General features: G+C 36.2%; 1 protein-coding gene across 1 annotated transcript; it reads left to right on the plus strand.

The window, feature by feature from the left end:
• The first annotated feature begins 1,417 nt into the window (after positions 1-1,417).
• LOC120328183 (succinate--CoA ligase [ADP-forming] subunit beta, mitochondrial-like) lies at positions 1,418-12,276 on the plus strand. The gene is made up of 11 exons (XM_039394605.2): positions 1,418-1,604; positions 2,676-2,835; positions 3,045-3,144; positions 6,842-7,010; positions 7,220-7,322; positions 7,810-7,974; positions 8,602-8,763; positions 9,050-9,192; positions 9,320-9,440; positions 9,771-9,859; positions 11,760-12,276. Exons 1-11 carry the CDS (start codon positions 1,536-1,538, stop codon positions 11,832-11,834), a joined length of 1,356 nt encoding a protein of 451 aa, XP_039250539.1. The 5' UTR covers positions 1,418-1,535; the 3' UTR covers positions 11,835-12,276.
• Positions 12,277-24,189: the final 11,913 nt, after the last annotated feature.

The raw sequence follows: 24,189 nt of genomic DNA on the forward strand, positions 1-24,189 counted from the left end.
TGTACCCATCGACTCAAATTGTATTGTGTAGAGTGTATGAATCTTATTTATGTCAATCAATAAAATCTCGCCCCTCTTGGGCGGAAAGACATGTGAGTAATGTTTAAAAAGTACATAAATTTACGATTTTTCACCTATGACCATATAGGCGAAATAGGCTTTTTTCAGCAATGGATTACACATAATTTTAAAATTTTGTACCCATCGACTCAAATTGTATTGTGTAGAGTTTATGAATCTTTTTTATATCAATCAATAAAATCTCGCCCCTCTTGGGCGGAAAGACATGTGAGTAATGTTTGAAAAGTGCATAAATTTAAGATTTTTCACCTATGGCGATATAGGCGAAATAGGCTTTTTTCAGCAATGGATTACACATAATTTTAAAATTTTGTACCAATCGACTCAAATTGTATTGTGTAGAGTGTATGAATCTTTTTTATATCAATCAATAAAATCTCGCCCCTCTTGGGCGGAAAGACATGTGAGTAATGTTTGAAAAGTGCATAAATTTACGATTTTTCCCCTATGACGATATAGGCGAAATAGGCTTTTTTCAGCAATGGATTACACATAATTTTAAAATTTTGTACCCATCGACTCAAATTGTATTGTGTAGAGTGTATGAATCTTTTTTTATATCAATCAATAAAATCTCGCCCCTCTTGGGCGGAAAGACATGTGAATAATGTTTGAAAAGTGCATAAATTTACGATTTTCCACCTATGACGATATAGGCGAAATAGGCTTTTTTCAGCAATGGATTACACATAATTTTAAAATTTTGTACCCATCGCCTCAAATTGTATTGTGTAGAGTGTATGAATCTTTTTTATATCAATCAATAAAATCTCGCCCCTCTTGGGCGGAAAGACATGTGAGTAATGTTTGAAAAGTGCATAAATTTACGATTTTTCACCTATGACGATATAGGCGAAATAGGCTTTTTTCAGTAATAGATTACACATAATTTTAAAATTTTGTACTCATCGACTCAAATTGTATTGTGTAGAGTGTATGAATCTTTTTTATATCAATCAATAAAATCTCGCCCCTCTTGGGCGGAAAGACATGGGACTAATGTTTGAAAAGTGTATGTTTTACGATATTTATTTTTAAAGTAATTACTCGTGCTGCATTTTTTTAGTTTAAAACTCATATTTATAGGCTGTTGTTTGATGATTCGCACTTTATACATTTTTTTGGCACGCACTTATTGTTCCAATTCACAGAAATACCGAATATAACTTTATTTTTGTATTTCCATATTCATTCGCTTCCCAAATGTGTATGGGAATTTGGTCCCGCCTCCGATTCTGATAGGATATTTGAACTTTTCGCTTGGTTGCACACAAAGGTCACCGTGAGAGTCACTTCACAGTGGTGTTAAACCAACTTGCTTGGTGATTTTGACTGCAATTTCCGAGTAAGGTTAATTAGTTGCATTTCTTGTTTTTTGCTTAGATGTAACAATTGTGTTTTGGATTAGTTGGTACTTCGCTATTTGTCTTCATATTTTAAAAGGAAATTAGGTAATGGCGGCGGTCTTGAGAAAATGTGTGAGCACACTGCAACGGAATAATTTTCTGGGTAACCTTCTCAAGGTGAGATAATTGTATGATAGGATACGATTTACATATTTATTCCGGGGGAAGGAGGGTCGATAAAATAGCTTAATCATATGGCGAACCACGGCCTCTCGTCCACTTGGCGCGGCGGTGTGGCTCACTTAGAAATACGCTCGCCACCGCACCTCTAATTACTCTGCGTGGGTTTGCAGGTTCGAATCCCATGCAGGGATGGTTATGTGCGAGAGGATTGCTGGACTCCTCGCCGCCGTTGGGTGGTTCACGTAACCGCTGGTCGGTTACCTGGTTTCGGCTTCCTCCACCACCAAGTCCATGCTTCCGAAAACAAACAATATATCTTCTCCCATACCGGACCCGACTTGGAATGGTAACCGGACGAGAGGCCGTGGTTCGCCATATGGATAAGCCGTCTTATCGGCTTTCCTCTCCCCCGGGATAAATATGTAAATCCTATCCTACCGTACCAGTCCATGTCCGATATGGAATTAGTTAGTTCTGTAGTTATTTGTTTTCGGAAGCATGCATGGACTTGATGGTCTGATGGTGGAGGAAGCCGTGACCGCTGAACTGACCAGCAGTTACGTGAAGCGAGGAGTCCAGCAATCCTCTCGCACATAACCATCCGCGAATGGGATTCGAACATGCGAACCCTTGCAGAGTAATCCTGTAATCCGAGGTGCGGTTGCGAGCGTATTCCTAACGCTTAGCACGATGAGCCATTATTTATTTAGACTACTTTTTAATTCTTCATGTCTAAATTTATGAAATTGCTGTAACTGCGATATGCAAATAATATTTATCATTAAATTAGCTGACATAGTAATATCACATTAGACTATTTGGGTAATGTGGTAACTCAGTAACTGTTCAAATAACGTCTAACAAAAATGCAACAACCTATCAAACCTAGACAAAGAGCGCACTGGCTTAAGGTTTACATGAATTGCTAAATGCAGTAATGTAACTTTGAGAATGAGGGAATAGGTTAATGCTGTTTAGTGGATAATTGTACTCTTTTATTAAATTTAACTTCATTGAATTTATCTCTTCCCATATGACAATAATGACTACTAATATTTCTTCCAGGCTACTACTGTAAATGGAAGCTTGGCCTCCAGCACCAAAAGGCATTTGTCCATTCATGAATACAACAGTTTTGGAATACTGAAAAATGCTGGAATAAGAATTCCTGAAGGTACTGTTGCAAGTACACCTGAAGAAGCTTTTGAAGTTGCCCAAAACTTGCGTAAGTAATCGTTTTGTTAAATAACAAACTGGCACTGTTGACATTGACATTTTTCTTAATGACAATGTGGTTTATGTCATGTATTGAGTGGAATAAATTACAAAGTTTCATGATAAGCTACTGAGCAATTCATATATGAAACTGCTGATGCTTTTATTCGAAGCCTTGTATCTTTTATTTTACTCATCATTTTTTGTATTATTTTACAGCAACCCGAGACGCAATTGTCAAAGCTCAAGTACTAGCAGGTGGAAGAGGCAAGGGACACTTTACCGGTGGCCTACAAGGAGGAGTTCAAATAGCATATTCGTAAGAATACAGTGATTAATACAATGTTTTTATTTCCTACAAAGAGGAGTTCAAATAGCATATTCTTAGAATACAGTGAATAATACAATGTTTTTATTTCAAGGGTGTAATTTATTTTAATTAGATATATTGGATGGTTTGTTTTACTAAATTTTATACAATTACAAAATTTGCATGTAAAATTTATCGAACATCTGGAATGCATGAACCTATGAATACTGTGTGGATGTTTAGTTTTCTATTGTGCTGCATAATAAAATTGATGTTCTTAGTCATATAATTTGGCTTCAGATTCTACTGGGATAGGTAGAACCATGCTGGTAGTTTTTGTAAAATTGCTCATATTTGCTAAGTCTGTTTTAATTAAATCCTTCAAATATATATCGTATCATTGACGGTAAATCAACCAACCACCTCAGCTGCCCACTGATGATGGAATAGCAGTTGGGATCAAGGGTGAAATAAAAAAGCGTTTTGTTTATGATAGTTATAACTAGAGATGTATCGGTATCGGCAATATCGGCCATTTTTTCGGTGTCGGTCATGTAAAGTTATCGGCTAAATTAATACCGATATTTCCGATATATTTATCTTTTTGATATGATTCAGAATGTTTTGAAAGTTAATTTAAAACTACCTTTCAATTTATTTTTTGCCTGGAGAGAACATGAACTATGAGCCATGCATGTCCCTACCCCCGCGAGTAGTAATGGGAATAGAATTTACCTATTTTTAACTATTTACTTGCCGAACTAGCTCAACTAATTTGGCTATTTTTGGTGCCAAATTTTCATATTGACATTTTTAATATTGCTCCATGAGTTGAATAATTAATTAGTTCATCATATAATGAGTTTAGAGAAAGGTGATCGAAGTAAATCAAGAGTAGACTTATTTCCTTACCCACAACAACGTTAAACCAGATTGTCTGGTGTGTTTTCAAGTAATATCCGGCTGGAAAAAATAATTTCAAGCGAAACTGAAAAACCAAACAAAAGAAAAGATACTGAAAATACCACTATATTTCTTGTAAAGCAATTTTAAAATAACTAAAGGCTTCATATATCTTATTTAAAGGACTGATTAGAACACTAAACTCTCATTCTTACATATATTTAAAGTGAGTGAACTCACTATGTTTTGATCACTTTTGGGTTTTCTCTGACTGCGGCCCGCGAGACCTCTTCAATACTTTTTGCGGCCCTTCAACATCGCAAACTTGGACCACCCTGAATTAAAGCATCTGGATACCAAGCATCCATTTCATATTATGTGATATATGTCTTTTTCAATCGGAAATAATTTGTACTATGAATGTTGCTCAAATACCATTGTTTAACCCAGTGTTTTCCAACCCGAGTCCGTGGTCTTAAATGAGTCCGCGGAGCGTTTGAATGAGTCCGCAACGAGCCAGAAATTTACTGCGGGTCGTTCGCAAACGTTTTTGCGAAACTTAACTATCAGCCAAGTTACAATTTACGTTAGAATTTGCATAACACATGAAAAGCAAGTTTATGCACATCACACTAATCGAGTCTATGCTTACTGAATACTGAGTAGGATTAGGCATATATTCGAATATTCAACTATTAAAATATCAATTTACTATTGGGAAATTTGGTAACAGGTGACGCGACAGTTCACTTGTGCGTCGCTTAATCAAACGATTGGATTTCACAACTCACTTGCGGGTTTCTGACGAAAACACGAGTCGGCACACGCGTGATTAGATACCCACGTAGTGTTTCTCGCGAGCTCGAACAACGAGGAACAATTTATTTCTGGTAGGTGTCAATGGTGGAGAACAGCACAAGTTTTGTTTTATGATGGTCTGCGACCGAAAAAAACGCTTTTTTAGACATTGCAAATCGCAAAATCTCGGGTGCTACCGTAGTATACGTACCGGGGCATTTTCCTTAAGATTCTTCACTTATTGCCTCCACATTGGTACGTACAGTAGTGGAGCGCTGTAAGTGTCATATGAACAGCTCAGATTTGTCGAATTCACAAAAATCACGAACCAAAACAAAACATAATCGGGCACTTTACCACGCATGTTTGTGCCCATGGATTGTCATGATATTTTCTGAGTAGTAGTGCATTTATTTCGGCAATACAACAGCAGATTAAAATGATAACAATTGAATTAATATTAAATCAAGGCGATGAATATTTTTTTATATTATTTACTAATATACTTTAATTATATATTTAAGAAGTACTTAATCAAGTTGTATATTCTGGAAATTTATAGCAGATTGTAGGATTTTTCTAACGGCGATAACAAACTCGCAAGATCGCAAAAAAATATGTATCAAAACTAAATACTAGATTGTCTGGTGTGATCGGAGATCGGAGACCAACACGTGTGTAACATACGCAAGTGTCCAACAGACAAACGAGAATATCGGTCAGAGACCGAAGACTTATCAATCGAAAGTTAGGGGATCCCCAAAACAGTGCTCTTACTCCATAGTGACACCTCGTGTCCCATCACTAATTAATTAATAACTCGCTAATTATATGACATAATTCGCCAAAAATCAATAGGTATTTGGTCCGAGATATGATGAATGCACATGCAAAATCTGGAGCAGATTCAATCTCGCTTTCGTGAGATATCGCGTGCAACTAACAGACAGACAGACAGACAAATACCTATCAACATACTTACCGGTCGAGATCGATAAGTAATAATCGGGCAATATATTCTCACATTATTATGTTCGCAGATTGTCGTGGCATTTCAAAGAAGTAATGCTTGTCATAGGTCGACGTAACCGCGAGTGACCATGAACACAATTAAATTAAAATAGAAAGACATTTTAAATTCTCGTCATTGTCATAGATTGAATATTGTACGACAGAAAAGGCCATTTATACACTAAAAAAGTCGGCTCTTTTAACAAACGCGTAACTGTGGCGATTTTGAAATTCTTTAAAATTCTGTTGTGTTTGGTTTTATTACTTCTTTGCGCAGAGTACAGTTGCAATAAACGCCGGTGATTTTCGCCGGTGAGAAAATAGTCCGCGACCAAAAAAGGTTGGGAAACGCTGATTTAACCCGTCACAGTACACTTAAATTAAGGTAATAATTACATAGTATCGGTATCGGCAATATCGGCCTTTTTGTAATATCGGTGTATCGGTATCGGCGTTTTTAGTTGGTATCAGATCAGCATTGGCGCGAAGGTGGTATCAGTACACAGTTATAACCTCAAACATGGGGGCAAATATACAAAAAAATTACATATATTAAGTAACTCTTATACCAAATCCAACGACGTCTCTTGACTATATAAATTGCTTGTACAGCCACATAGAGACATCAAGAAAGGCACTTTTGTCAACTGACGAGCAGATCGCGACCATAGATCATTTTGCCTCTCGACCTATCTCTGCTTATCCACATACCTTCACCCAAGTTCATTGCAAAAAGAATGGTGCGTTCATGCAGTGAGAAAAAAAGGTGTAAACAGTTATAGAGAACCAACATATTGTTGATACATGCTATTTTGAAGCAAATAAAATTTGAGTCATCGATGACAAGTTTTGACAAATATGAGTTTGTAAACATACCTCTCACAATCTTGTATGTTTGGCAGGGGTGTCTGTAAACATTCCCATCAGAACTAAAAAGTTTACATGAAATCTATTGGTCTGCATCAAAAAGTTTAATTTTTTCATTTCATTTCAGGCCCGAAGAAGTTCGTGATCTTGCAAAACAAATGTTGGGAAATAAACTTATCACAAAACAAACAGGAGAAGATGGCCTCGTTTGCAACAAAGTTCTTGTTGTTGAACGAAGATATCCAAGAAGAGAATTTTATTTTGCAATTACAATGGAAAGGGGCCTAACAAAATTTGTGAGTTGACATTTTGCTGATGGTTATGAACGAAAATTACCTTGTGAAATTTTATATGTTGCACCCATATGCATGATATTTCCAACTAACGGTAAATGGTAAATACAAAGAAAATTAATGTAAATGCTTGTATTAAAAACATATTTTTATGTTTGCCCCAAATGATTTCTGGCACCATGTTAGTTTCATGTTCAATATTCAATTCCCAGGGGCCTGTCATGATTGGCAGTTCGGCAGGTGGAATGAATATCGAAGAAGTTGCAGAGAAAACACCTGACAAGATTGTCAAGCAGTATATTGATATTATGCAGGGTATTCATTTTGCTTTGTTTTGTTGCCTTACCATTTTTTGTTCTCAATTGTTGTCTGCAATGAATCTTTTAATTAAGGTACAATTGTACAATTGTTTTTGCCTGTTTTCTTTTGTAATGCAACTATGAATTTGTATGTCTTCTGAAAGTAAAAAAACATAAATCATAAAGACTATTGGGAGCTCCTGAAGTATGCGTACCAAGATGGCGGACACTGGAACGTAGTATGTGTACCAGGTCACTTGGCTAGTCCTCGAACTCGTAATAGAACTAAAATAAGAAAAATTGGAATAAAATTATGGCCTGACCCTAACCTGGCAAACATAGGCCTACCACGTTCAGGTGTCCGCTATCTTGGTACGCATACTTCAGGAGTATCAACTATTGGAAATTCACCAAGCTGAATTTCTGAAGTGGAGAACGCTAATTGTGTTTCTGCTTAGAATAAAAATATTTTTTCTTATGTTAACTTGTTTTTTATTTCACAGGAATAACAAAAGAACAAGCTCTATCCATGGCAGAGAGCATGGGCATTCCACAGGCAGCTTGTGATGAAGCAGCTGAATATTTTATCAAACTTTACAATTTATTCTTAGAATCTGATGCGACTCTAATTGAAATTAATCCCTTAGCAGAAGATTCAGAAGGTCATGGTGAGTGAAATAAAGGATTAATACATTCTGATTTGAAAATTTATAGTTTAAATGCTGCCATTGTGATTTTTAGTTATGTATATATATCAAACATGAGCATCAAGATGAATGAAAAGGGTTTATTTTGTATAATGCTTTAACCCAGTCTTCGGTCACAGATAATCACACTTTAGCCTAGAGTCAAGAGTAAAAGCCGAATTGGAGTGAAAATTGTAAATATGCAGCTCATTGGGTGCGTTAAATTGTAAATACCTGATTGTTACTTATATCACGGATTTATGGTAACACATTGTGGAAAAATAAAACGAACTAGTGATGAGTGTTTTCAATACTATACATCAGAGTGATTCAAGGTTGTCGGCTACGGGGGCCACAAAATTATTTTTGCATAGTTTGGGGGTCACAATAGTGCCAAGAATTGGTGCCGGCATCCATCTTCATCTCACTGCCCTAAATACTAGTTTGATTAGAAGGGTCTCTGAAAGTCTCCTCTCAAAATGCTATTACAACTACTCATAGCACCATCATTATTAGAACAAGTATCCTCTTTGATATAGAATTCATTTGCTTCCAAAGTAATATCATGATTGTGGCTCAATTTTTAAAACTGCTAGTAATGTTTTTCAGTTATATGTATGGATGCAAAATTAAATTTTGATGATAATGCTGCTCATCGTCAGAAATCAATATTTGAAATGCGGGACACATCACAAGAAGACGAACGTGATGTGACAGCAGCACAACTAAATATTAATTATATAGGCCTCGATGGAAAAATTGGCTGTCTCGGTATGGAACCTTTTCAATTATGTGATAAACAAATATATTGTCATTCTAACCTTATTTGGGATCTTGTTGTATCAATACGTTTACGTCCATTTTATTTAAAATTGAGATAACGTAACGAATATATCAATAACTTGAAAGATCGAAACTTTATTTTTGTTTGATTGATAATTTTTTGAAATCCTATATTATGGTAATGTACAACTTCCATTTCAGTGTTTGGATGATTGTTAGTTCAAGTAGCTTTTAGAATAGAAAAATTGTATTTTATTATTTATTTTTTCATTAGTAAACGGCGCAGGTTTGGCTATGGCTACCATGGATATCATCAAACTTCACAACGGTTCGCCTGCTAATTTTCTAGATGTAGGTGGTGGTGCGACTGCAACACAAGTCATGGAGGCTTTTAAATTAATCACTTCTGATAGTAATGTAAGGAAATCATGTTTACTATGCATTTTTAATTAACACACTCTTTATATAGATTAAACTATATTATCATTTAAATTGATGTGAGCTCGTTTTTCTGCTCAAATTGATATACTTATCCTATTTGCAGGTTCATGCTGTTTTGGTTAATATATTTGGTGGCATAATGAGATGTGATGTGATAGCCCAAGGAATTTTGAAAGCAGCTGAAACACTAGATTTGAAAATTCCAATTGTTGTCAGACTTCAAGGTATAAAATCTCTATTGTCAAATAATCAAGAGACTCTCACCTATTTTAATGAGAAATGCTGATGAGTGCTTGAAAGAGAATATCAAACTTGCAGATTATGTGCTGCCGTTATATAATAATCTGAAGAAAAAATTCAGTGGGATTGATTGTATCGCAAGTTTGATGCCATGATAGAAATGGTCAAAGTTGAAGATATTTTATTTCCAGAACTTGGTCAAATCTGTCATTTAAGACTTCAAATTCATTTGACTGTTTGGTGTAAACTTGCAGCTCTGTCAAGTAAATTCATGTTTGAATGGTCTTTCTATTCTTATTCATGTATCAATACAGGTACAAGAGTAGAAGATGCCAAAGCGCTCATTGCAACAAGTGGTCTTAGAATTTTAACCTGTGATAATTTAGACGAAGCTGCAAAAATGGTATGTTTTTTAACTTTAAATTTTTAATAAGATGACAAGGTGAATAGAATATTCACATGAAATTGTGACATATTCGTGTTTGGTCTACGAAACTGAATGACCTCGCATTCGCTAGATTTTGCGTTCAGATGAGATTGACTTTGTTATGAGTGAAAGTCGATGATATTTAAAATTTGTATTTTCAAAGAACTCCGATATTTCGAATTACAGCATTGTTGTTGGGATTTTAATCATCTTGTGTGCTTAGAAGTTTGAAACAGTTCCTTCAAATAAGTGTACTAAAAGATTGAAGGGCGTACTACAGCAACAGAGTGTACTACAGAATGTTATATGAATACAAACTTATGCGCAACATATATCTGGTGGTGTTTCCCAAGTTTTTGTTATCTGTTTGTAATATTTGATTCCTTCCTACTGTTACTCTTTATAAAAGATTGCAAATTGGTTTGGACTAAGTAACTAAGGAAATGTTATTTAATCTGGAAATTTCCTAGCATAATATAGGTGGGCGAGGCAATTTTGTTGTTATTTTGGAATCATATCATGCAGAACATGAACATAATTAACAATTTTTTTTTAAAATGTTCATCATATGCATGACACGTAACGCCATTATTATTTAAGTTTATTCCTTTCTAATGTGAAAATATTATGCAGTAATGCCAGGAATCTCATTTCCGCTAACAGCAGTTTAGCATTTTTATTCAGAACGACATAGGCAAGAAAGATATTCTGATTTTCAGGTTATGATAGTGAATACTTCACTTACTTAGTGTACAGTTTGAAATAAGTCGTGGTGGACATATGTATTTTCTTTGAGTCTTCATTCACAGAAAACCAACTATCCAGCGAATCGAGTGAACATAAGAATGTACAGTATGAAGTGACTTCAGAACAGTTTCTGAAAGGGCTTTTGGTAAAAATGGGCAACCGAATTGTTGCATTGGGAACCATTCAAAGAAAAAAGATTGGTATTGCAAAAAAACTGAAATGGACTAACGAGTATATTTCATAGGGATTTTATTGCACAGAAAAAGAAATGTTTAATTCGTATTTCGCGTAATTGCTTTGTTTTGTGCCGCAATAGTAACTTGGCCCCAGGACATTTCAAAACTCCGCATCCTAATCATCAAAATAAATCAAAAGCTTTTCGAGGCTTTGCTGCATTAGAAACAGAATCAAGTTATAATGACCAACAGTTAGGTAAAGGAGAAGATAAAGAATAATTGAAAATGGTTCAAATGTTCATTTGATGAAAAGAAAGAATTCATACAATGAGTTGGAATATGTAGTTCTACCACGTCTTAAAATTGGCACTGACAGTTTGCATGGAGGAAACAAAGCTGTTAGCAAAATATGAGAAAAAATCCATTGTCAGACATATTTTTTTTACATATTTATCCCGGGGGGAGGGGAAAGACTATACGACAGCTTAATCATATGGTGAATCACAGCCTCTCGTCCAGTGACCAGTCCATGTCGGGTATAGGATCAGTTAGCCAGTTATCTGTTCCAGATGCATGAACTTGATGGTGGAGGAAGCCATCACCGTACAGCGTCAAGGAGTCCAGCAATCCTATGTAGCACATAATTATTCCCACAGGATTCAAACCAACCTTGTTCATGTGCTGCAGCTAAACAAGTGAAAACGTTGCCCTTACCCTAACTAACAAACTTATATATATAATATATTACCACTGTAGAACCATTTTTTAGTACATTGGGTTGGCATAATTGCTGTTTTAAATTGATTCAGTATTGCAAAGTATTTTTTGGCATTTGATGAAAATTTTATGGACATATTTGTAGCCTCATGTTGATGGTAATAAGTCGAATATAACAATTAGTATTCCAGCAAAGTGAGTTTTAATTTTTTATATTGTTTACTTTTCGTTAACAGGCTGTGAAGTTGTCATGCATTGTAGAACTTGCTCAGGAAGCTCAAGTTGATGTGAAATTTGAATTGCCGATTTAAACCATGTTCCTCATACTGTTCAATTGAAAAGAAATATATTATTGCTTCATTATTTTTTTGAGACAACTTTATTTGCAATCCCGTTCCTGAATTGAGTTTGAAGAACCAACCCTTGAGTCTATACTGTCTATACTGTTCATTCCAAACTATATTGTGTTTGGTGTTCATTTCCCATGCTGGTGAAAAATCTCAACTCCATTTGTGCAAATCATACGTTATAATATGTGGGATACTCTGGTTATGTTGATATTTTCTCAATTACCTTGTTTGAAAAAGGCACAGTTATTTTAAGTGTTATGAAATATCTCGATATAGTTCTCTATTGACTCTGTTTTACTAACTGTTCGATAGGATGTGTTGACTCGAACATGTACAACCATTGCTTGTGGTTTCAACAATTCTTAAAGTGTCTTGTATGCTTGGATTACATGTCGTACATTGATTGTCATGTCATTTTTGTTTGCAAGTTGAATTCTGGGGAAGAAAGTATTCAAAGATCAATGGGGGCCTTCTCTATGATTTTCCTAGGATTAATGGTTGGTAATGTTTGGAATGTGGGTAAATATTTCTTACGATTACCACATTCCCGACCTAGCATCTGATTGAGTATAACCTTATTCTGTTTTCTCGAAAAAAACAACAACTAAGGTTTCAAACATGGATTTTACTTTCGAGTCTTAAGGTAGGCTATAGTGCGCGATAGGCTTTTTCTCGAAATTTATGAATTTCAGGTCTTTGGTAGGGTAAATCTGACGACACTGGTCAGCTGCAAGGAATTCCCGAGTTACATTGTATAGCGCCGGGCCTTGGGTTCGGAGTGCGGCATGTTTTCATTGGTGATGGGCCAGAATTTCAGACTTACCACGATTGCGATCGAAATTTTCAGCAGAAACTAAAAAAAATAAAGTTGACTATGCGTTCCTAATAGTCTATTGAACAAGACTTGCATATGCCAAAGTTTTCATAATGAAAATTCAATTTTCTCGGGAGTTCAAACCAGAGTAGAAATTTTCATCAGCCTAGAGTCGGGAGCCTAAGTCAAAATCTTCCTCAAATCTTTTTACGTAGGAGTCGATTGTTTTTGCTTCTCTGCCCAAAACATGACGACACGTAAAACGCATAAAAATTTCAAACAGGTCAACAAGGTGCAGAAAAAAACACGGATGGTGAGCATAGCCTAAAAAGTTAAAAACGTACATGAGTACGCGGCGCGCCAATCTATCTAATGAAAACAGGGGTGAAAGCATATAAACCACGGTGGTCCAAACCCAGATGTGCCCTGCCACTTCATTATTTGTGACCCGCGTCGCATTTTCGGGAGAGGAAACAAAAAAAATCGCATTTGGTGTTCTTTCGTCATAAAAATCTTTTGACATATTGTTACATCACTAATGTCACTGAATTGATTAGTGTTATGGCAAGCTGAGGCAACTAGTGTAATGAGGTTAAATAATGTGCTTGGTTAGTCTAAATTGTTATCTGGCTATCTATATTTTTGGTCGGGAATATATGCTAACTTTATAGAAAACTAAAAATCAAATGAGGAATCTATTAGCCTAGTTTGGCTATGCCTGATGACTAAATAATAATGTTATTGCCGAACAATATAGTTCCTGCCGGGTGTTTTTTTGCAAACAGCCTGAACAATAAATGCTGCATTTATGTCAGTACATTTAGTAATTGGGATAGGATAGGATTTACATATTTATCCCGAGGAGAGGAAAGCCGATAAGACGGCTTAACCATATGGCGAACCACGGTCTCTCGTTGGGTTGCCATTCCATGTCGGGTATGGGATTATTTCGTTATTTGTTTTCGGTAGCATGGACTTGGTGGTGAAGGAGGCCGTAACCGACCAGCGGTTACGTTAAGCACCTTACGGCGGCGAGGAGCCAACAATCCTCTCGCACATAGCTATTCCCGCGTGGGATTCGAACCTGCGAACCCACGCAGAGTAATCAGAGTAGTACAATATATTTACGATCAGAGATTACCTTTCTGTATCTTAAATTTGGTAAAATTCGGTAACCAATCAATCTGCAGATATTTGTAAGTTATTTTGTAAACATGAGTTTAAAAAAGAAAGCTGACCAATTCAAATAGATTTTTGACTGGATATGAGAGGGAGAAAAAATACCACAATGATTGCTTGATATGTCTGCAAGTTGTGTCTATCGGTGATAATCTAAAACTACATTTTCTGTTTATGGCAATTTCTCCATTATAAGGAGTTTAAAATCTTACACTAAATGTAGATATTACTAAGATTTTTGCACGTTTTAGTGAGTTTTTGGGGGTTTTAGCTTGCTAAATTACAAATAATGATCAATGTGTTCGAACAATAAAAGTGTTTGTTTTGTATTGCACTGTTTACCCATTCGTGACACACGAACAATACAAAATTAGCGGTGTCTTCAAAATGTCGTGTCCCATGTGTACCACTTGTCCCACGTGTACCAATTGTCCCACGTGTACCACTTGTCTCACTTTTTTAATTGGGATACATACATTAAGGATATACCGATACCGCTTTTATTGCCGATATCGGTTCCCATCCGATATCGACACGGCTATATTACGGCACTGATAACCCATGTCATAACATCAATAACCAAAATGTTTGTGCTTGCTACTACGAGAAAGCCTATGTTGAATGAAAGAGCGACTCGCGGTTTTACTCAGTTATCTTTATCTGGCCCTCCTGTATTAAAGGTTGCATACCCTTGGTTAAACTACTTAAATCGATTGCACCGTAAATTGCTTTGCAACCTAGTAATGTTTTTCCGCAACACTTTTTTATTTAAACAAACTATGGTAGTTTCTGCAGACGTGTTGTTGCGCACAGGCGCAAGGATTGTGGATTGTACGTCCACAAGTAGGGGAAGGTGGGGTACGTTGGGACACGGGGCACAGTGGAAAATCCGTTCTCACACTCATACTATATCCTGAATCAGGTCCGCGGTTCGTTGTTTAAATCCGGCTTTCGGTAAGTTACAACGTCCCTGCAAACGGACAGCGGCTTTGCTGAGCGACGCAAGCAATGAGAAGAAATTGGTTTTGGGGGATTCAAACTAAAATTTCGCCATCTCATTCTTTTGTTTTTTCGACTTTTGGCTTTCAAACAGAACAAACGACTCTCTGGTATTTTCTAGCTTTAGTCCACTGTGAAATATTTATAACGTTGGCGAGTGGATACGCCTTCCTAATCTCGACTTGGGGCAGTCTGGAAATATTTGTTTCTCATGGTGACAAATGGACCGGGATTCAGTGGGACATGCTCCACTGGGCATAATTCGACAGTGTTTGATCTATTAAATGATTGGAGGTCTATAGATGCGTGTTTTGTGTAATATTAAAGTATCTTCTGGCCCATGGCCAAATATGGAGTATATTCTAGATTTGAGAATATTTTTCAGAGTGACTCAGATTCCAAAAATATTAGATTTCCAAATTTGAAGTCCCGCAGTTCTTTAGATGATGATGCCGATTCATAGCTTATTTGTAACACATACCAGACTGCTCCATTTGCCACAGGGTCTGCCCTATGTGCCCCACAGGTGGGGTGCAGTGGGACACTTGACAAACGTTTTTCAAAGCGTTATTGGTAATATGTGTATCGATAGGGAATTACTTAGTTTCTCAATAAAAACTACAGTTACCCCTCTATCCATTAGCCCTACAATGTCAAATGAATGGGCAGATTATAAAGCTCAAAAAATGAAAAAGAAAAAATGTGTCCCAACCTTCCCCTAAATGAAATGTAGTGTTTAGTAATCGTCATACACAGTGCCGTACAAGTTTCAAGAAATTCAAGAGTAGCGATATTTTAGATTGCGCGTGTTTAGATAGAGCAAGTTAGGTTAGATCGATCCAGTATTACAGTTTATCAAATTAATTCGGAGAGCAGGGCTCTATATGCGAAACGCCATGCAAAGCTTCTTTCTATTGTTGGGATTGCTGTTTCTCGGAAAAGAGATATGACTTTGACGCTGCCTTGACGCGCATCTTAAACAAGTATGAGTCATCAGGCATGTCGTCGATAGCCGGGATGGAAGCCGTTCAACAAGAAAAGAACATGTTAGAAACATACGGCATCAAATTATCTGGTATGAGACAATGCATCTCGCAAGAATCGAAATTGACAGACAATGTTTCCACAATGCTCTTAAAACGACTACAACCAAGTAGCCTATCCTAAATAAATATAATATCCCACTTAAAATATTCGGCGATGGCAATTGTCTATATAGAGCACTTTCTCTTTCGCTATTTGGTTCGCAGAAATGCCACAAATTTTTACGTCTTCTAACGACTATAAAACTGTTGGAAAATCACCATAGATTCGACCCAACCTCACCGCTGTTCATTGACGACATCGATGACAGGAATGTTTTCACATCTGAGAAATTTTTTGAACTTGTAATGAGTGCAGTTAAACTACATGCTTACAGTGAGCTTGTTGTGCACATTTACGCAGCTAGTGCTGCAATTAAACAGCCAATTCAATCATTTATGCCCAGCTGTGGGTTGCTAAACACCAGTGCACCCACCTACACCCGAAAGGTAATTGGCAGGGGCGTACGACGTACGCAGTCTGCGGCTTGCGTCATTATGTGGACAGTCACTACTTTACCGGATACTGACTATTACCGACCTAATCACTTTGTGGAATTGAAATCAGCATCGGAAAAGTGCGTAGCCGAAACCAACAGTTTAGAGATTAAGAAATGTTCGGCGACGGAGAAAGAGATACAATCGACCGGGGACACTTATCATAAAATTGTAAAAAAGTTTTCAAATTCGATCACAAATAAATCTGAACAATTAGGAGAAGTTTTGCAGTCTCCACAAAATAATATAAAAAGCATAAATTTCGGATATCGACGCTAAGAATTTGGAAATGGAGGAACAGAATGATTTAAAATTGTCCACATGCGATCGACTGATGGATCAGAAGCTTAATTTGTCTGGTACACCATCGCAATCTTTTTCGGCAAAAGTAGAAGAAAAGGTGCAACTGGGGATGAATCATGAAACGACCGAAATGGAAAAGGAGGAGACGGTAACTGAGGACAAATATGGTGTTCTTCTTCCTTATGAAGAATTTTTAGGTTTGCAAGACTGCAATAAAATTTTGATGCTGCAAACTCCAATCAAGGTATGTTTACAAATTCCTCACGGGCCAAAGTCAAATCTGTATTTTTTGAAGGATAATAGTACAAACGTAACTGAAGTCCAAAATGGACATAAAAGAAGTTTTGTTGATGATTGCGGAGCATGGCGTTATACAAATTTTACTGTAACATATTATCAACGCGGTGAAAAATTGAAAATTGTGTATTATAAAAAGGGAAAGTTTTGTAATAGAATAAGAAATGAAAAGCAGAGAGTTTTTGAGCCAATATCTCTTCAGCCATGTGCGGATTCTATTTTAAAATTGGTGAGATATTATTCTGTTAGCAAGACTTCTCCCGATTATTCACGTCGTGTTTCTTGGATAGAATCGTCTAGCTTGAATACATATCTTCCAGTGGCACTCATTGAGTATAAAAAAAATTTTTGCGGTGTTTCACCTCACGGAAATGCTCAAGATCAAAGCCAGAAATACGTTAGAACGTCTTCGCAAACGTGGGAAACAATTCAGCAGCGGGCTCCATATGAAATCGCAAAAAAAATTTATACCGACCTTCAAAACAAGAATACAAGTTTAATAGACGCTCCGAGAAATTTGTCTCAGATACATAGATCGAAATACAATTTCCAATCTTGCAGCAGTCATGCCAAAAATTATGCAGACAAAGTGTTGGCGGTGTTGAATATGTCAAAAACCAATTCTTTTTTACAAAAAAACAAGTTTTTTGGGTTCTAATCCTGTTAACGTTATATTGTTAACAGCTAATCAACTACTGAATATCAGAAAATGCTGTTTGTCTGGATTAACTGTTCTGGGCGTAGATAAACTTATAATCTAGAAAAAACTTTTTTAACAGCAACCGTTTTCAAAAATCTGGGCCTGAGACACCGAAAAACAAATGACTACCCATTATTTTTCGGATCGATGTTCTTTGCATGGCAAATCGAATATTGCGGCATTCAATGAATTCTTTTCCTACGTACTTAATGTATTTGGCCAAAACGTAGAAAAACTAATATTTGGATCGGACGATGAGACTGCGCTCCACACTGCAATCACCAATTCCTTCACCAGCCCTTTACATACCCTATGTTGTAGGCATTTAAAGGATAACCTTGTTAGATATTTGATAGACAAAGTGGGGCAAGTGTCAGCCTTCGCAAGACGGTTGTAACTGCCGTATTTGATCTTTTAAATGGCGAAGACCAATGCGAATACAATCTTTCCGAAACTGAATTGTTAAATTATGTTGAACCCCCTTGCCCAGGTGCGCTTTCATACTTGCAAAGTCGCTTTTTACCGCTATTAAAGAACAAGGTATATGGTAATACAAAAATAACATCGGTCGTGGTTGGACGAACAACAATTGTGAATCTCTTAATCATGCAATTAAAAGAACGACGGAATGGCAGCAGAAGAAACATCCTGATCTAATAAAAATACTGGGTGAATTGGTTTGCTCATCCTATACTGATGTACAAAAAGCATTCGTTGGAACCGGCCCATATGATTTGCAATCCAATTTTAAAAGCGCGTTTTCTCTGGAGCCCCATAATTGGTCAGAAATGTCTCCTAACCAAAGAAAACAGCATACTGAGTCCTTCCTTAAAGCCCAAATAAATACATCGGAAAAAGTCAGTAAATCGACCAATGAACAACTTATTATAAAATTACCACCCCTAAATGTGGGTAAAAAAAGGCCAAAGAAAACAAATGAAAGCCGAAAAATATCGCAGTCATTCATCAAAAAAGTTATCATTGGAAATTTGATTTTATGAAATGAATATGACGTTTTTGTAGCAACCCATCTAAAAAAACTAAAATCCATATTACTTTATATGTTACAAAACAAAACAATCTGCCTAAGTCCGGTATATCGATTAAGTTTTTAAAGCATGATGATTTTTTTGTCTTGTGCAATTTTTGTGTTTTATTATATACTGGCATTTTAAACATACCATATAAATTGCTAATTTATTTTTTGCAATTTTTTTCACTTTTCGAGTTATTTGTTTGATATTTATCATTTTTTCTTCGATTTTTGTCATTTTTTGTAAATTTAGAGCAATAAGGGAATAATTTGGGTAGTTTGTAGACTAATATGATAGGTAAAAGTTAATAATGTCCCGAGCAGATGTTGAAATTATCTATCGAACCAAGAAATTATTGTTCCATCTAACATGAATACTACCATATTATTTTATGATATTTTTTTCATTCTGTTGGATTTTCCTTTTTGATTTTCTATGTAACTGCAATATCTCACATTTCGTCTGCCAAGATGTTTGTTAATTTATTGCAAGCATCAATTGCTTATACTATTATTTTTATGTTAAGTTTCCTTTTTTTCATTTTCAAGTCATTCTTACTAATAATACTAGCCTAATTGAAAAAATACTACAATCACAATTTCTTAAATCACTGTAATCATATATTTTTGGCGCATTCACTACAAAGACATAAAGTCGTGTTTTTGGTAAAATTAGCCTGCTTTACGAATGTGTCTTTCTAACAAAAATTAACGAATTGTTTCAATTGTTCATTTAAAGATTGAGCATATACTATATGTTAAGATGGGCTTATTCGCCACGTATATTTTCTACAAATATCTCATTCATTGGATTGGCTTTGTATTTGCTGTAGTATTACTGATTTTCTAAAGTTCGTTATGCTTATTATAATATAATGCACACATTCAATTAGAAAATACTGGAACTGTACAAAATCAGTTTTTCAACTAGTGCAATAGACAAAAATCTAAGGATTAAATTAATACAGTAGTTTTTATGCATAGTGAGGGAAGAATAAAAGGTTCAGAAATTTGAGAAGGGAGAAGTTTAACGAAAAAGGTTGGGAATCACATGACTTGTACACCCACATCTTATTCATCAGATGTTTCGTCCACATGTATCCCATTTACCATTTAACAGATGTTTTGTCTACCGACAGCTCATTCGCAAAGTGTTTTCTCTTCATACATGTCGTTCAGCAGATATTTTTTCTACATACATATCTCATTCACGTGATACATCTCGTATTTTGTCCACATACATCTCGTTTCCCTGATGAATCAAGAGCTCGTTCGCGAAGTGTTTTTTTCTTTATATATGTCGTACAGGGGTTTTGTCCATATATATCTCATTCGCCAGATATTTTGTCCACATGAATCCCATTTATCATACATCTCATTCACTAGATATTTTGCCCATGTATATCTCGTTTTCCTCATGAAACAGTCGCGGTGATTATTCACTCGTTGAAAAAAACGACTTTTTCAGCGAGATTTTTCTGTTGTGTAAAATATTCAACACATGACAATTAACTTAATTGTGTTTAACGTAACTCACGGTGGCGTCTATTTGATACATTATTACTCTGAAAAACACATTTAATATGTGAACATAAACACATGAGATAAACTGCCTGGTTATATTTAGTTTTGATAGATATGTTTGCAATCTTGCTAATGCGTTATCGCCGTTAGGAATCCGTATATTTGCCATTTTGGGAATTATAGAATTCTGTACTCGTAACACCGAACCGCACTATCGCAAATCTTCTACTCAATTATTTTCAAAATATAACCGTTATATTCTCACGAAGTAAAATATATTTTAGCATAATAAAACTTGATTGAATTACATAATTTATCATCACAATCCGCGTCGCGTTTACAACTTTGTATATTGTTTCAGTGATTCGATCCGATTTCAGTCATGGCATGGTTGCTAAAGCTAACCACTACCAGCCACAATGTGTGCCTAACGCGAAACAACCGACGATTTTAGCAAAATGCATGTGGTATTAGCGACTAGTGGGACACATGGGAGAAGTGGGACACGGGGTACGAGACTGGTACAAGTGGAACACGTGGGATAAGTGGTACACGTGGTACAAGCGGGACATGTGGTACACATGGGACACGTGATACAAGTGCGACGCGGGGGGCGGGTGGGACACGACATTTTGGAGACACCCCAAAATTAGTAGTGTGGCCACCGAGGCCGATAACCTTGAACCACCCTGCGGCTTTTCTGGTATTGCATCAAGTCTCTGGGGTGCTCTGCAACTTTAAACTGGGTATCCTACTGACTCTAGCTCAGTGTTTCCCAACCCGAGTCCGCGGTCTCAAATGAATCCGTGGAGCGTTTAAATGAGTCCGCAACGAGCCAGAAATTCGCTGCGGGCCGCAAATGTTTTTGCGATACTTAACCATCAGCCAAGTTACGATTTACGTTAAAATTTATATAAAACATAAACAACAAGTCTATTCATATAACTTTAATCGAGTCAATAATTACTGGATGCTGATGCATATATTCGAATATTCAACTATTAGAATAGCATTTTACTATTCGAAAATATGGTAGCAGGTGACGCGACGGGTCGCTTGCGCGTCGCTTAATCAACCGATCGGATTATACAACTCACCTGCGGATTTCCGACGAAAACACGAGTCGGCACACGAGTGGATAGATACCTAAGGGGTGTTTCTCGCGAGCTCGAACAACGAGGAATAATTTTTTTTCTGTTAGGTGTCAATGGTGGCAACCTAAATATTTTAAATTGAAAAGCGGCAATACAAAATACTAAAAATAAAACGGAAAACACCATAACTTTTGTTTATGATGGTCCGCGACTGATTTAAAACGCTTTTTAGAGATTGCAAATCGCAAAATTTCGGGTGCTACCGTAGTATACGTATTTCCCCTAGATAGCGCCGTAAGTGTTGTACAAACAGCTCAGATTTGTCGAATTCACAAAAATACGAATAAAAACAAAATATAATCGGGCATTTTACCACGCATTTTGTGTCCACGGATTGTCATGATATTTTATGAGTAGTATTGCTTTTATTTTGTCAACACAACCGCAGATTTAAACAATCTCAATTAAATTAATTAGAGAGGCGATGAATATTTTTTTCTGATTTACTAATATACTTCAATTATATTTTTAATAAGTACTAAATCAAGTTGTACTTTCTGGAAATTTATAGCAGATACTAGGATTTTTCTAACGGCGATAACAAATTCGCAAGATCGAAATTAGGTAATATATTCTAACATTATTATGTTCGCAGATTGCCGTGGAATTTTAAGATGTAATGCTTTCATCTTGTCATAAGTCGACGCGAGTGACCATGAACACAATTAAATTAAAATAGAAAGATATTTTAAATTCTCGTAGTTGTCATAGATTGAATATTGTGAAACACAAAAGGCCATTTATACACTAACAAACGCGTAATTGCGGCGAATTTCCGATTTTGAAATTCGTTAATTATTCTGTTTTGTTTGGTGTTATTACTTCTTCATATTTACGCTTCTTCACACAGAGTACGGTTGCAATAAACGCACGTTGAGTCCGCAAGGGTTTTCGCTGATGAGAAAATAGTCCGCGGTCAAAAATGGGTGGGAAACGCTGCTCTAGCTAGACCCCGGGTTCTCTGTGTAGGGTTAGAGTTCTACATAAGCCCGAATAGGCTTATTTATCCTTGGGACATAGACATCAGTAGGCCCATTTGCGCCAGAATAGAAATCAATTCAATGGTAAATATCATGAAACTATCATATATATAATATATAGTAACGGATTGTTTGAGTATGGTCAACAAACCTTGTTCGTTTTGGTAAACTCTTCAAAACATCACAACAAGCACCTAATCAAGGGCATAGATATCATGAGGATGAAAAAGCATCAAGGAATGGCTTATTGTTTGACACGCTTGGTAGTTGGCATTTGTTCGTGTCAGTAAACAAAAGCTTATATATATTTTGTTATCACAACGTATATTTAACTCCTTTGTTCGAAAGTTCAACGAGTTATCTCAACGAGCTGCATGTTTTCTTTGAATGCGCAATTTCATGACAGCACAAAAATATACTAAAGGCTGATAAATTGTTTTGAAGAACTAAACAATTCATGTTAGGCTCAGGGAAACTGGAAAAAAGAACAAAGAAATTTTTTGAAAGCGAAAAACATTTCATTCAGAGCGTCAATATGAACGGAATCCTTTACAGTGCAATAGGATTGATAACGCGAAAGAAGAAACAGGTGAGAATATCAATATTCAAATAATAATAACAATCACTACATGTAACCAGTGGTGGGATTTAGTTCTTGGAATAACGTGATAATTAGTGAACCCTTTAAGCTGACGACTTTGAAAGTTATATATTAGATTTATGAAAAGAAAAACATGTTAATGCAGCTTACGTAGTGTGTTGTTTCAAACGGTTAAAAATCTTCAAGAGGTTTGAAAGAGTTTGCAAATGTCATACATTGAAGAATTTTTCGTAATACCGGAAAATATCGCCCGATTATAAACAAACTGTTCATCGCTGTTGGCCCTAAAGGCAGCAACATACTGCATGGTTGTATGCTTGGTCTGCTAGACATCTGGCATTTACTTGATTTCTGTCAAGAAGTTTAGCTCATTGCCAGATGACAGGTTAATACAAAGTATTCTAATCACACAAAACTGAGATTAGTTCCGGCTTACAATGAGTTCAGTCCACAGCTATCTGCAAAAATGCATTTATTAAAAAATGTATCATGCCGCTTAGTTACCGAATTAATTATCTTTTTTTCACAGCAGCAGCAAACCAGAACAATTTACAAATTACTGGTCGGCAATTGCATTGTTTCAAGCCTAAACCAAATTTGTATGCCACCGGCATTTTTTAACAAAATTGAAATCGGAAGTTCCGGAACACCATCATAATGGAATATTGAACTTAAGTTATGATGGTATTTCACGTTGAGCGGTGTTATTATGCATGAATGTTGAGTGTCTTCTCCTAAAAAAGGGTAGTTATTTGCTATGGTCAGAACTCGCTGCCTGTTTCTGTATGTTGAAGACTACCCATTAGGGCTCGAGCTGGAAATAACAGACCTGATTTGGTTACTGAGGACTTAGATATCTGGTCTTGAAACACTGACTACTTTACTACGTCCAAATTTCCAACACAATAAAACACACAAACAATCCATCAATTAGCGATGTTTAAATCCTGAAAGCCCAACAATGTATGGGTGATTGTCATTTTACTCGAAGATTTATACTTATGCTACACTGTGGAAAATATTGATGTACGATTACATCTATGTTGGGGCCATGCATGATATGACTAACAACGTACCACTGTGCAATATTAGGATCTGATCTATAAACTACACAATATACACTCTAACTAACATTCTAACTCGATGTTGTTC

The sequence above is a fragment of the Styela clava genome, chromosome 7, assembly GCF_964204865.1.
Source record: "Styela clava chromosome 7, kaStyClav1.hap1.2, whole genome shotgun sequence".
NCBI lineage: Eukaryota > Metazoa > Chordata > Ascidiacea > Stolidobranchia > Styelidae > Styela > Styela clava.